Consider the following 15,307-nt stretch of genomic DNA (forward strand, 5'->3'; position numbering starts at 1 on the left):
CTCATTTCTCCTGCGAGAAACAACGTTCTCCACATAAGATGTTTTCAGATATATTTAGTCTTTTACACCAGTGTTATAATGAGAAACGCAGTGCTTTGTGTTTTCTTTTTTAAGGAAGTACACAATTGTAACTATATCCCGTTTTAGAATATATAAACCACGTTAAGGACAAAATATACTGTGGCGATGTATGTAAAAGCACAACCGCCGGCCCCGTTCTTCATATAACTGTGACTTCATATTAAATCATAAAACTCCCTTGAGAGGTACCGCACATTCTGTTTGTGAAGACTGACCAGAGTCTCAGTAAAGTTGGAAAACCCCCGTCTGAAACGAATGCTCTCGATGACCCTCACAGAAGCTTCTGTTCAAACGCTGCACGCGGTGATAAAGTGGGAGGTTGAACGCATGAAACGGTCATACAGCTGGAGTTGAGTTGAGTGTGTTACTGAAAGATGAAGTGTTGGGATCATGGCATTCCTGACTCAACACCACCATCTACTGTTTAGTTTTAGTATTACAATCTAAATAAACAAATAAAAAAGACTCATGGAAAGCTTAAAATTACCTTCAATTATTCTACATTTTATTTAAATACGTATATGCATTGTTTTGTTGCCACACACATACAGGTACAACCAATCATACTGAGTCCAGATGACAAACAGATAAGGGGAACACATTTTCTTCTCTCTCTCTCTTTCCAAAACCTTTCCATCTCAGCTCATTTCACAGAATATGATAATGTTTAGTAAGCTTTAGGTGGAGAAAGACAAAACAAAGCTTAATACATTTAAATTTGTTTCTAAAACTGACACAACTTTCTGTCACATCCCCAAAAATAATTCTATAGTTCTGGCTTTTATTCATTTAGGCAAGATGTTCGGTGAAGGAACATGGAAAATGTTGGTGTGCGTTAAAACGTCGTATTGTACGTAGTTGATGGTGGTGGAATTTTAAGTTGACTTTAATTATCAAGTAACTGTCTGTACAGCACTTTGTGACTCACTGAGCAGTGCAGTTTCAAACAGTAAGCAGGGAGGAGAGTTAAACCACAATAGTCCTCAGTAAGTTGTTTCTCTTCCAGCAGTTCTTGGGTTTCTTGGCCCAGCACCTGTCTTTGGTGATGGGGCCAGTGGGTGTGTGGGTGGACATGGCGTCTACATGGCCTGTTTGCCAACCGCAGCTTCAACAATGTGCGACTTTGTCAACACAAATACCACTCAGTCTCTCTTCCGTCTCCTTGCTCAATTCCCAAAGCAGGAAGAGACAGCATGGAGGCCCAGTCAGCGGATTTATTCCCCTCTTTTACCATGTTGTGGTTTTCTACCTGAAGGTGAGAAAACAAGTTGAAAACAGAATAATTGAAGCGGTTTACTAAAGAGTGACAGAAAAAGTCAACAACAACTCTGCAGATAATGACTTTGTGTACTATTTAAAGGACCAGTGTGTAGGTTTTAGTGGCATCTAATGTTGAAGTGGCAGATAGCAACCAATTGATGACCCCCTCCTCTCACCCTCCACCTTCCCAACATGTAGGAGAACCTACGTTGGACACAAAACCCTCTCTAGAGCCAGTGTTTGGTTTGTCTGTTCTGGGCTACTGTAGAAACATGGCAGTGCAACATGGCTGGCTCCATGGAAGAGGTAGGTTCTTTATGAAGATATGAAGGGCTCATTGTAAGCTAATGAAAACACAACGATTCTTAGTTTCATGGAAATATAGACAAAATAAAACATATTCAAGAACACTGTTTTCCATTTTTGCCAAGTCTGTTCTGCTTGATGCCACTAACTTCTACACACTGCACCTTTAAGCTTAATCTGCTTATTTAATTCAAATATGTGTGTCAGTGAAGAAGTCAGTTTTGTTACTGTCTGAAACTCCCACCTGTAGTTTTGGTGTCAGCTAAACATTTTCTTTAGCTTAGAGAAGAAGCCTCCCTCTTCCTTCTGCTGCTGATTGTCTTGTCCCTCCTCTGAGCTGGTTGCCTTCGCACCTGAAGTGCTGCTGCCCCCTCCTGGACACAAACACATAACACATCAGCTCTAATACTGACACTGCTACAGTGCAGAGACTGACTGACTTGACTATCTGTGTCTACGTGTGTCTCTGCATACTAGAGTGGACTGATGTTTTCACTGAATGATTGAATTAAAGTCTAACTCTGACCTGCAGAAGGTGTGACACCGTTGACAGATCCCTGAACGTCTGTCTCCTCTTCGGCATAACTGAGCATCATAGAGCGTTGCCTTCTCGTCAACTTTCTGCAGGAACAAGAGACCAGAAATACAATGAAATGAAACAAAACTAAACAATGTTTGATTGTTACAAATTCACAGTGTTGTTGCCCTATAGTACCTAAACGTTTGTATAACTGCATCACGCAAGATTCCAGACATTTTCAGATAATTGAATACAAATTTCCTGGTAATTTACTGTAAATTATTTTGTCTTAATAAAAATGTAATCATGGTTCTGTGGATCTGAACAATACATGAGCAGCATGTTGTTGTGATAATGATTATGTGAGGTAAAATATCAAAATCTGAAATTAATCATATTTTCGATGGGAAATAAAAATAGTGCCTTCAGATAATGTTTTGACTGCAGTAACAGACATAAACAGTTTCATAAGCAGGTTGTCATGCATATTTAGTACAACTAGGCTTATCTAAAAGTCGAAAACACAATCAGAACATTGCTGCGTGGCTCTTACTTGGGCACTCTGATCTTCATGTGAACATAGTGATCTCCGTAGCTATAGCTGTTCATCCTCCGAATGCCTTTCCCCTGCAGCCGGATCACCTGATCAGCTTGGCAACCTGAAGGAATCTGAAAATATAGATGATAAACTTTATAACAGAAAACAAGACAGACTTCTGCTGTGTTCAAATACAAAATGACACAAGGAACCTGGTCGTCATTCAGGAGAGAAATGGAACAATGCGTTATTGGCATGTTGATACAGAGAAACAGAGACAGAATCTAAGCAATGTAATGATAATAGTTTTTAGCTTCCATGTGATAATACACAATCTAATATTTAAGGCAAAACTGACATTTTCAGATAACATCTCATCCACAAATCTATCTAAAGACAAATATATCATTGTCTAGAAGCTTCAACCGTGTCATTTGCTCACCGCCATACTGATGGTTTCATAGAGACCTTGTGTTTTGGCCTTGCCCCCCAGGATGGCTTGAGCCACAGAGATGAACGCGTCTGAGTGGATGTCTATCCCGCTACGCCTGAACACAGGGCTACCCTGGACCTGTACAGAAACATTTCAAAAGCAACACATAAATACATTTACCATAAATCTCCAGTCCTACTCCAATACATTAATAGAACATGAAATATACTCCTTAAATGCTTAAAAAATGAAGAAAACTCACCCTAAATGTAATGAAGATTTCTTTTTTTCCAACTGGCATGCGTACTCTCTGACCGTTTTCCACTCCTGTGAGAAAATAATGCAAAATCTTTGCATTTGTCATTATGTAAAATCTTCTAAATGAGACTCAGCAGCAGTCACAGCAGGTTTACCTTCGTTCACACTTTAGCACAAGATTAAATATGCTGAGAATCCCGAGAGATGAGTCGTAACTCAAAAGAGATGTGTATTTGTCTCCACTAGCTTGAACTTTTATTCCACCTTTCAGTGGTGAGATTTCAGGATGGAAACCTACCAGCAGGTACGGGCACAGTGACCGTCTGCCTCTTCTTGGTCTGACCTGAACCTCGACAAAGTGCGCAGGGCGTGGTTATGATGGAGCCCTTCCCCCCGCAGCGCCGACATGTGGTGCGCATCATGAAGGGACCCGTGTTGATCGACTCCTGCAGGGGACGACGCAGACAATAAAATACTGTACAGTGGCAGACTAACAGCACAGAGTGGTAAAGTCCATGTGAGCATTTTGATTCTCACCATGCCAGTGCCGCTGCAGTACTGACAGCGCGTCACCTTGGTGCCGGGTTCGCTGCCCTTGCCATCACACCTCTGACAATTGTCGTCAATGTTTATAGCCAAATCCTTATTCGCGCCCTTTGCTGCTTCAGCAAACGTAAGCTCCATCACAAACTGTAGAAAGACAGAAAAGGTTATTCAGTGCGATTAAACTAATATTCACATTTGCTGAATCAGAAAACTTTGGTGTAAAATTACATCTTAAAGTTAAATATTAAAACATGTTAACACTGCAGTCCTCACCTCAGGCCTTTGTTCGAACATGCTGTTGATGTCTCCGAAGCCCATGCCTCCTGTAAAATCTCCAAAGATCTTCCTGAAGACCTCCTCAGGGTCTAAAGTGGCTCCGCCAGCTCTGTAGTACTGCTGCTGGCCTGCGTTTGCACGGCTTGGGTCGAAGCCTGCTGCTCCGTACGTGTCATACTGTTTCCTCTTCACTTCGTCACTCAGCACCTACACATCAAAACAACAGGAGTTTTGGGTTTATTACGCAAGTCCAATGCACATTTACACAACTGCAGAGGGTATTCAAATGTCCTTAACAGTTTTATGTCATTTGTATTGTACCTCATAAGCTTCAGCTAGCTTGGCAAACTTCTCTTTGGCCTCTGGATCATCTGGGTTGGTGTCTGGGTGGTACTTTTTTGCCAACTGTAGAGTGACAATAAAAGACAAACCAGAACATTTAAAACTATTTTAATTAATCCTGAAGATATTTTCACATCTTGCACACCAAGAATATTTTGAAATGAAAAAGTAGTAAAAAAAAAAAACTGGAGGTACATGTAATGCTGCGTCTCATTAAAAGTGTTTCTCTGACCTGGTAATATGCCTTTTTGATATCTTTCTGTGTGGCAGTTCGGGAAATACCCAAGGTTTCATAGAAGTCTTTCTTGTTTGCAAATCTGCTGCTGGTGTGGAACGAGTGACAGGTCACCCCTGCAGAGAAAAGGAAACAAATAGGACATTTTTAAGAGAACTGTTTCAGCTCTGACAACATCAAAAATCACATGTGCGTAGTTGAGTGCGGTCAGAAGTGTGCTTTTGTTGGAACTACACCCACATTAATGTCACAGAGTCTATCACAAACAATGAATAACAACATCTCTTGTCTTGCAGGTAAAACATGCAACTCATGTAGCTGCTATATAAGTTTAAGTGCAGGGCAGGTGCTCTGCAGGTGCACTTCATCTGACTGTAACTGGACGGAGATAAGCCTACTGAATTTACACCCAAAACCACTTTCCTCCACAGCCTCCATGATCATCGACCAGAAAAGATGCAGAAAAAAATGTGCAAAGAGGAATGAGGGAGAGTTCACAGTTAAAGCACCTGAAATAACCATCAGTCAGACAAAACCCTCAACACAGACTGTACTCCTGTCAGCAAACACAGTGAAAATTAACCAATACAATAATCACAAAGCTTGTTTTTTGCACAGCACAAGTGCACTACTTTGTATAATCTGTATGGTATCACTGGAGTGTATTTACAGCACATTAAAATGGATAAATTACTCAATTACTTTATCGCAATTAAATATGACTCTATTTAACATAGACGTCCTAAAAAAAGGTTTGTCTTAAAATTGAAAACTAGTAAATTTAAACAAATACTCCAACTACAGAAGTACCCATAGTGGAGGATAGCTTCTTTTAGTGTTGTACACTTTAATGTTTTCTATGATTACATTATACCATTGTATACAAATAAGATCACATTGCAAAGCACCCATCGAACAGAGTGCAACAAAATTGAGTAAACTAGCACTCAAGTTACACGTAACTGAAATACTTTATAATGCCAGTACTTAGTTAAATAGCATCATAGTGTTTATGTGTTTGCAGCCATATTATGTGTCATATTGTCCATCTTGATGACACAATGAGATGCAGCATACAACAGTCAATTACAATTTAGTCTATACCAAACCAGCAATGTAAGAATACTTCATTTCAAATAAAAGTCCTGCATGAAAAGTCACATGTAAGTAAAAGTATTTAAGTATGAGCAGCAACATGTACTTGGGTCTAAAAGTATTACAGTAAAAGTAGTGGTTTGGTCCCTCTGACTGATATATTATTATACATGACATCATTAGATTATTAATAGTGAAGCATCAGTGTTAGAGCAGCATGTTACTGTTGTAGCTGCTGGAGGTGGAGCTAGTTTACACTACTTTATATACAGTTAGCTAGTTTGGTTCTCAACCTAGGGGTCAGGCCCCTCCACAGGGTCACCAGGTAAAACTGAGTGGTCTTGAGATGATTTAATGGGAGAGGAAAGAAGAAAAAACTAAGTTTAGTTTTTGGACTTTTTTCTCTAATATTTGATTTTTGGTGAAATATTGCATCATTTGAACATTTATTGAAATTAAACCATGTGAGAAGTTTAGAGGGAAAAATCACTATTTGGTGGAGCTGTTAACAACTCATAGACATCTGAAATGTGAGCCCAACAACACACTGCTTTTTGTAAGACGTCTAAGGCCAAAAAGGTTGGAAGTCATTGGTTTCATCATTATCAATGTGTCGCATTTTTAAAAGCTTGTTTTATTATCCATTGTGTCAAATCTTCAGCTGAAAACATAACAACAGCTGTCAATATATATAGTATAATAATACAGTGGCATCAAATGGAAATACTTCAGTAAAGTATTAAGTACTTAAATAAGTGTACTTAGTTACTTCCCACCACTGATGCTGACACTGAACAAGGTCACTGTGTGCAGACTGTTTCTGATGTAATAACACTGCACAACAATAAGTTAACAGAGCAGTAAATGTTACATCATACTTTAACCATGGCTGGTTACTTTAGCATCTTATTAGCCGACTGCACTCTCCACATTAACACAGCACACCACAAAGCCTGGACTGGACACTGAAACGAACAGCTGGCGTTGCATAAAATAATAGTATTAACAAACTCTGGAGTTGTATGCTAACTGTTAGCTATCTCACCTGTCAGTCCTCTCAATGTCACGCCATGTCCAGGTCTATGGGAGCTCAGGTTAGCCGCTATCCCTCCCCGGTGGGTCTGTGATATCGTGGCTGCACATACTGCTGCATGTCTGACGGATAAAACCAGAAAACGACTGTGGTGGTGTGAAGAAGAAACAGATGCTGCTAGCCAGCGTGTAGTCAGCCGGCCAGCGGAGGACGCCATCTTTACGTCACTACTGCTGTCAGCGGGTCAACAGCCGTCTGCGCATGTGCGGCTTCTAAAAGGGCCAATCAGAAGTAGCAAGCTGCACTGTGTACATTTATTCTAGTACTGAGTTTAATTATGAGGTACTGGTACTTCACTAAAGTAGCTATTCCCATGCTACGTTATGAATACATTTTAAAGGGAAATATACTTTTTATTGCTTTTATCAAATAAAGTAATAAATGGCAATAAACGTGTTCATTGATCTATTCTAGTACCAGTGTTGGAGGTTAACCAGGGGCGATTCTAGGATCATACCTTTAGGGGGGGCTCAGCTCCTAATGAGAATTTGACATAAAATGCCCTGCAAGCGTTCAAGACCCCCTGCTAAGTTACTAATTTCACTGAATAACAAAAAATACAAGAAGAAATATTAATACATAGTAGAGTGGTCTACTTTAGTGTATAATAATAATGGTTCAAAATAAACAATCACAGATTTCTACAGAGAGGACCCTAAGATAGTTAATGAACCCTAAGGGAAACACAATATTAATGACAGAACTATCCAAAGTATGTTAAAGCTGTTAAAATAAAACATTTTTAACCTGTAGCATAATTGTTTGTCCCATCTCTAACAGACAGGTTCCAAAATAATTAAAGCCGTATAAAATAATCTTTAGAAGAAAAAAAATACAATCATCATTTAATCATGATGTGGGCTTATTTGGAGCACACATGCCAGACATTTGACTTTTTTCCATCAAATATCTTTATTTTATAAAATCTACATGAACTAATGAATACATTTTCAAATGAAAGATACATCTTGCTTTATAAGAAATGATCTCCCTTATAAATCATGTCAGTATCCATGAAAAACTCCTGAACTTAGATTTTGGTGGGCTTAATGGGTACCACAACAGTTGAAAACATTTGTAACAAAATTAGATAGGTATTTTTACTGTAAGTACTCCCATGCTACTTTATACTTACATTTCAGAGGGAAACATACTTTTTACTGCACTTTTACTGGACAATATTTTCTTTAGTAATAATTATTTTGTACATTTAAAACTTTACAATCATTACATTTCAATTACTCTGATTGATTAGACCTCTATTTGTAGGTATAACTTGGGTGGAGCTGTGCTGGTATTTGCATGATTACCCAGAACTCTAGCTGTACTCCAAAACTAACCAGTATAGTGCAGTTTGGGCAGGGTTTTACACTCCATTTGAGTTTGCACCAAAATGGTCTATTAGTGTCAAAGTGTTCCCCTTTCATTAAAACTGTGTTTCCTGTAGCATCTACAGTACTGTATCTCTGTGGTTGGGGTTCTGGCTAATGTTAAGTTGTGTTTAAGCATAATAGAGATAACTGGTTGGGTTTAAGGTTAGGTTGGGGTCAGGTTAAACATCACAGAAGATGACTGGCTGGGGTTAGAGATCAATTGGGTTCAGGTAAAGGTAAGGGTCAACAGGGAAACAGTCTTCAACATGTTAGCTTAAATTGAAGGTTGTGCAGCATGTAAGCAAACTACCTAGGTATATACACTCTAAACAAAACAGGCCTAAACACATATTTCACATGTTTCATAGTTGATTAATCCAAGCGGAAAAGATAATGTAGTGTCTTTGCTAAAACCTGGAATACATAGATACAATTCACAACTTTCAGGTCTGTCTTAATACAACAGTCAGTTGCCCATATGAACACTGAAAGAGTTTTTCCTCAATGTAATCTTTCCTCTCGTTCATACAGGTTATTGAAGATCCCCTTCAAATGTGCTAACAAGTGATGGGGGACAAAATCAACAGTGTATCCACATAGTCATTTTTTGTCATTTAACCCTCCTGTTGTCCTCAGGTCAAGGAAGGAAGGAAGTAAGGAGAGAAGGAAGGAAGGAAGGAAGCAAGGAAGGAAGGAAGGAAGGAAGGAAGGAAGGAAGGAAGGAAGGAATGAAGGAAAGGAGTAAGGAGGGAGGGAGGGAGGAAGGAAGGAAGGAAAGCAGGAAGGGAGGAGGAAGGAAGGAAGGAAGGTAGGTATGAAAGAAGGAAAGGAGTAAGGAGGGAGGGAGGAAGGAAGGAAGGAAAGCTGGAAGGGAGGAAGAAGGAAGGGATGAAGGAAGGAAGGAAGAAATGAGGAAGGAAGGAATGAAGGAAGGAATGAAGGAAGGAATGAAGGAAGGAAGGAAGGAAGGAAGGAAAGGAGTAAGGAGGGAGGGAGGAAGGAAGGAAGGAAAGCAGGAAGGAAGGAAGGAAGGAAGGAAGGAAGGAAGGAAGGAAGGAAGGAAGGAAGGAAGGAAGGAAGGAAGGAAGGAAGGAAGGAAGGAAGGAAGGAACGAACAGTCAAAAGAGATGGGGTCAACTTGACCCGGGAGGACGACATGAGGGTTAAAAGACCAAAATACAACTGTAGGCTACCACTGGTATAAAGACTATTTTTAAAAAAAAAAGAAGATAATTACTTGTGTGCCATACAGTAGATGGCGTCCCTGAGCTGTGAATAACAGTGAGGCACTGCAGTTTGAGGCACCAATTAGATCTAAATCTTACATTTACTTGCATTCATTCAAGTGCTTATAGAGTAGACGATGGTAATGGGTTTTATTTTAATTTGTAAAAAATAATATTAATGACATATTCCAGGCATTTACTTGCTTCCTGTTGCATCAGCAGCCAAACAAACTCCATTGATCTCACGACTGAGACGGGACATTGACCTTTGTGTCTTTGGGTGAGGATTCTGAGTTCATTGAACGGGTGGTGGGGTGAGAACAATGTTCCTCTGTGTCAGTCAGATGTCAAGACTTGGTCACACAAATTCTGAACAGCTGATATTTTGAGGCACATCAAACAAAAAGTAACATGACAATTCCCATGATAAGACACACTATAGTAAAAATAAAAATCCATTCCAGTGGCCCCAGTAAGAAGCGCAGAAGTAGTACTTGATACCCATAACTATTCCCCTTACACTTAAGAAGACGAGGCAAAGAGACGACAGGTCAGGAGGACGGTACGACAGACAAAAGCCAAGGAGAAGATCAAGACTTTCATGTGTTGGGTTATGTCAGGGTTTTTATGAGGAGGACACGTTGAATGGATGTCAGTCTGTGTGACCTGATGAAAGAGACGCTCACGCTCCCTTCCAGTTTCCCCTCCTTCTTCCCTGCCACCGCTCTCTCATTCCCCGCCGTCTCCAAGGCGACCTGCAAAACAGCATCCCAGCTGTGTGTGTCTGTGTGGAATGTTCTGCCAGAGGAGGCTGACATTTGCCACTCAGTAATGTAAATATCATTGCGAGCAACAATCCTTATCTTAATAAAGATTCTGTGACAACCCGTACCTCCCTACAGTTGGTTAATATTCAGACATATATTGGTGTGTGCGTGTGCATGCATATGTTGACAGGCCAAATATGCTAAATGATTGGATTTTGTTCACATTTTGGGGATTATTTGACTCATCACATGTGACTGAATTGTCTGAGCTGTTACTGCTTATTCTCTGGTCATTCTTCGCTTTTTAATCTCTCCAGCTATGGAGATGAAGGGTATGAGGTCAAGTCATCAGATCAGTGGGAGGTGTGGCAGGGGTGTCAATCTCTACGCCCCTAGCTCCTTCACCTCTATGCGCAAACACACACACACACACACACACACACCGACACACACACACACACACACACACACACACCGACACACACACACACACACACACAAAACCCCATCGTGCTGTTATAAAGTTCACAGCAACAGAATAACTCCCAACTGCTCATTGAAGCCTGTGGTTGTAATTAGTGGGTTGAGGTTATGAGCGATGGTAAGAGAGCTCAATATATCAGCCTCGTTGTCAGACAACAGGACAGCTATACTTCATACCTCAGGCCAAAACACTGACCCAGATCTTGAGCAGCTCATGCAAATGTTGACCACCAAGTGAGGCCTACAAGGGTTATGGTTAAGGTTACATGTTGACACTGATACTGGACTATATAACTTTGGTCTTGGTCAAACAGTTCAAGAATGAGAAAAATAACCCTGTAAAAGGCCACCATAGCTAAGGCGCCTGTAGACTGCGCAACAACATTGACTTTGTGAGTTTATTGCATGTAACATTGCGTGAGATGCCTATAATAAAATCAATCTGCGTCAGACTGCACAGTATCAATTTGAGGCTCTCAGTGCTGAATGCAAAATTCTTTATGATGCATCTCCATCATTTTTTTGTTTGTGTGCCACAGATTTGCCAAATGTGTTTTCTCCCCTTAACTTTATTCAACTTGCACTTGCAAAATGTCACACTGGCCATTGTGTACTGTGTCATTTCATATTCTGATTGCTTTGTTTGTAGATGTGGGCCGTAGCAGCAGTCACATTGTTAACCCTAAATTTCTGCCACTGTCAGAATTTTGCCTCAGACTGTCAAAATTGATCATTGTGTCTCATATCATGATCTAGGAGGACCACTATTTTGATCTGACAACCTTAGATTTCATCATGTTTCTCTTTCAATTGTCAACTTTCATCTCAGGTAGCTCAAAATCACATGTTCTAGTGGGGCGTTTAGAATGTCAAGTTGTCTAATAGGAAATATTGGATGCAGCATTTTTGGAGCTTGATCCATACTACGGACTAAAAGTAATAATATCTTAGCTTCTGCTGCTCAAGATTTGACTCATCTTTTTTTAAAAATCTGTCTCTTCTTAGCCCTGTATCTTTTTGGAAGTCAATTCTAAATCGGTGACGTAAGATTTTCTTCTCTCTGCCAGTAGCTTTAACAGGGAGCCAACCTTTGCTAAGATACTATGTGTATTCAAGGCAGAGGATCTCATGATAAGAGAAACTGGATCTGAGCACCCTAAAATTGGTTCTATTTTTCTAGTGCAGTATGTCTTATTGTGTTGTCTGGTATCAATATCATCTTTTCCATGTGCATAGACTGTAAGCAATTTTCTTCTTGGGACCAAAAAATATACCCTGCAGCTAGATTTATTCATCCTGCATGAAACAAAACAAATTCAAGAATGTTCTCTGTAGTTTTTTTTTTTTTTTTTTCCTGTATCACCCTCCACTAGTTCCTCCTCTTACTGGTTGTTTTGACTAAAGAGGTGGGAATCATGAGATTGCCCCCCAGTGATGTCTCATCCTCTCCCCCACAGCCACTGTGACATTCTCACGCCACAAATAAATATAAGAGGGAAGCAGGAAGAGAGACTTTCTTTCTCTTTTTTTTCTCTTTTTTTTTTTAAGAGAGAGGCTGATTTCATAACCATTTGAGCATTAATCAACGCTTTAATTTATGCTCTGCTACTCGAGGGTGTGCGTGTCCAGATCGTGACAGCAAAGTGATCTCACCGCCAGGGAAAACCGAACATTTTACATTCATCTTTCAGAAACAAACAGCTGCTGATATTGCTTGAGGGCAGAGCACATATCAACAGCAAGAGAGAGAGAGAAGGAAAGAGAAAAAAAAAAAAGAGAGAGAGAGAGAGAGAGAGAGAGAGAGAGAGAGAGAGAGAGAGAGAGAGAGAGAGAGAGAGAGAGAGAGAGAGAGAGAGAGAGAGAGAGAGAGAGAGAGAGAGCAGAAGTCAAACCATGAGCAGAATGACACTCCACACTCCTCTCTGTTGTGGAGATGATGTGACTGTTATGGTTACAGACAGTGCTACTGAATGGTGTCACAGCATCTGTGTGGGTGTGTGTGGGTGTGTGTGTGTTTGTGGGTGTGTGTGTGTGTCTGTGTGGGTGTGAGCAGTGTCTGCTTTAGTATTGAAAGTGAGAAAAATTACTCAAACTGTTATCGCCTTGTCTAACAAAAGAAATGTAGGCACAGAGATGGACAGCTACCATTTACAGTAACAGAAATAGTGTATGTAATTTTTTAAAAACGTATTATCTAACTGTGGTCATTGTAACTTTTGATTTTTATAAACATTAAAAGCCAACATTTAAGAGTAAACGTCTTAAACGTCTCACTTTTGAAAGCTCCGAGTCTTCCTTTGTGAAGTTGTGCCAGTCAATGCAGGACCACATTGTTCACATTTTTTTCAACAATTCTCCACTTGTCTTCTCTTCTCTTTGCTCCTACGCGCTTTGACCTTTCTATTAAAAACACTTCTTTTCATTTCAGTTTCAATCTGCTGCTCTGTGCATCCCTCTTCACAGCATTTTGTCCTGCAAGGAAATTTCTAGATTACTGTATGGCAACATTTTTTATATACCTTTGGGCAAAGCTAGACTATCTGTTTCCTCATTTCCTGTCATCATGCTACTCTAAAAATAACTGGCTGCTTGCTGGCCACGACTGCTTAACAGATACACATGAAATAAACAAAAAATATCAAACTATTCCTTTAATACAAGCAACTAGTGTTTACCAATTTTGGCATTTTGATTGGCGTTACTTTCCAAGGAACACAAGAGATTTTAAGTTTGAATGTTGTACCTAATGCTGAGAATTGTATGTAGTGTTTTTCAAAAAGGGAGAATTACATCTGAAAACTGAGTGTAAAGCAGAAACTGTGTTTGCAGTTTTGCAGAGTTAGTTAAGGGATTTGGTTTATGAGTTTCAGGTTTCAGTTATTACGTTTAAAGTTCCAATTTTAGTGTGTAAACGACTATTAAAAACTAATTTCTGCTGCTTTAACTATTGCAGCTTGAAGTGATTTTGTTCAAACTTTTCCCTCCTCTACCTTCTTATCTAGCTACAGAGGGAGTGTTTGACACTTGAAATACAGATATTGCATGGCAAATTATTTTAAAGACAAATTTCATGATTTCAATCTTATTTTGTGCCAACACTTTTCTCTGACTGATAGAAAGCTGTTACATGCTGACAGTTAGATAAGATATTTTAACTCCCAGCTGCATGTGGGTGGCCTTCATAACTACATTGATATGAATCCAGGTCCCACGAGGAGTACTTGCATTACATTGCCATTTTCTGGCCCTCTGTCTTTTCCTTAATGTTCATCCAGCTGCCTAAGCCGAGAATGAAATGCCAATCAAACACTGATGACCTCATATGATGAAATCATAACATCAACTTGCAGAATATGTCGGGCCCAAGTAAAGTATGTGAAAGCAAACACACTGTGAAAAATTGGGGCTTATATACACGGCCCGGGGCTGATGTTTTGTCTCTTGTCAGTATGGTTGCTTCAATTGTTGCTCTGATTGGTTTTGGAGCAACAGCAGCGTTGTCAGGCGCGGTCTGGTCAAGATTTTATGCTTGCAACATACAGCTGAAGACTTTTAGATAAAAAGTGACCTATTGATTTCAAGTGGAATTACAGTGTAACTGCGACACTGGAAAAAAAAAATGTTTTGCTTGATTGCTTACACAGTATAGCTGGGCCTATTAACTTAACATGCCAAATCATGACGCCATAGACCAAAAGACAGACCCATTTCCCAAAACTATAAACACTATTCCTCTGTTTTCCCTCATAGTGTCATTTAGAAAGCACTGGCATTAAACATCATTAACTCAAGTCATCACAGCTGGAACCTAATTAGCACACAATTCCCCAAATGGAAACATTAAAAGGCAAAAGTGTACATATACCAATCAGAACCTCAGGATGGATAAATAACAATGATTATCATGAGTTAGTTCAATTGTTTTGGGACAATGGTGAGGCTGAATACATGTAATTACATTTTTTATGTATAAGCTACTTCTATTATTCTTTATCAGTTGTATGTACAGTACCCTTATTTTTTTTAATTTTACCCTTTATTTTACTACAGTACGAGAAACTTTACATGTGTTGTGTTTTTACATTGTGCTCATTATGTAAAGAGATCATATCATGCCTATGATCAAGATCATAAGCCGCATTATTCACTGCAGTAACAGGTTTTAGTTACTATAATTATATCTGTATTTGATGGCTTTGAGTGATCTCAGAAGGCAAAGTTTGGCTTAGATGTAAGATTACATGATTTTGAGTGGAGAGTTTGGTTTTGACATGGAAGACTGAAGTGTGCGGTTATGCATTTTTCTATTTAGAGTTTTGGGAAATGGAGCATAATTTCAAGAAATATGTCTTGGTTATTGAGAAAAACTGTAAAACGTTTAGTCAAGACTTATGAGGTTTTGTATTTCAGTGGATTAAGTTAGAGTACTCATGTGCACATCCACAAAACCTCAGTGGGAAAGGTGCTGGACAAAA

At 39.5% G+C, this 15,307-nt stretch overlaps 1 protein-coding gene across 2 annotated transcripts; it reads right to left on the reverse strand.

Annotated features, from left to right (window-relative positions):
* Positions 1 to 575: 575 nt before the first annotated feature.
* Positions 576 to 7,140, reverse strand: LOC133991602 (dnaJ homolog subfamily A member 3, mitochondrial-like). 2 transcript variants are annotated; one of them, XM_062430073.1, is made up of 12 exons: positions 6,936 to 7,140; positions 4,793 to 4,911; positions 4,540 to 4,623; positions 4,216 to 4,425; positions 3,934 to 4,086; positions 3,695 to 3,842; positions 3,401 to 3,465; positions 3,148 to 3,276; positions 2,721 to 2,836; positions 2,174 to 2,268; positions 1,892 to 2,018; positions 576 to 1,330 (listed from the first exon to the last, which is right to left on the reverse strand). In XM_062430073.1, the coding sequence occupies exons 1-11, from the start codon at positions 7,138 to 7,140 to the stop codon at positions 1,906 to 1,908; spliced, it is 1,437 nt and encodes a 478-aa protein (XP_062286057.1). In that variant the 3' UTR covers positions 576 to 1,330; positions 1,892 to 1,905. The 2 variants fall into 2 exon arrangements, with proteins under 2 accessions (XP_062286057.1, XP_062286049.1); XM_062430065.1 differs by having other exon boundaries at positions 1,892 to 2,021.
* Between the last annotated feature and the right edge of the window lie 8,167 nt (positions 7,141 to 15,307).

The sequence above is a fragment of the Scomber scombrus genome, chromosome 2, assembly GCF_963691925.1.
Source record: "Scomber scombrus chromosome 2, fScoSco1.1, whole genome shotgun sequence".
Classification (NCBI taxonomy): domain Eukaryota; kingdom Metazoa; phylum Chordata; class Actinopteri; order Scombriformes; family Scombridae; genus Scomber; species Scomber scombrus.

What these genes read in the sequence shown, in the direction of transcription:
- LOC133991602 (XM_062430065.1), bottom strand. Translation starts at nt 7,140, where the DNA reads ATGGCGTCCTCCGCTGGCCGGCTGACTACACGCTGGCTAGCAGCATCT. An exon ending in ACTGCAGCGGCACTGGCATG is followed by an intron (nt 3,843 to 3,933) that starts GTGAGAATCAAA and finishes CGTCCCCTGCAG; the next exon opens with GAGTCGATCAACACGGGTCC. An exon ending in ATGAAACCATCAGTATGGCG is followed by an intron (nt 2,837 to 3,147) that starts GTGAGCAAATGA and finishes CTATATTTTCAG; the next exon opens with ATTCCTTCAGGTTGCCAAGC.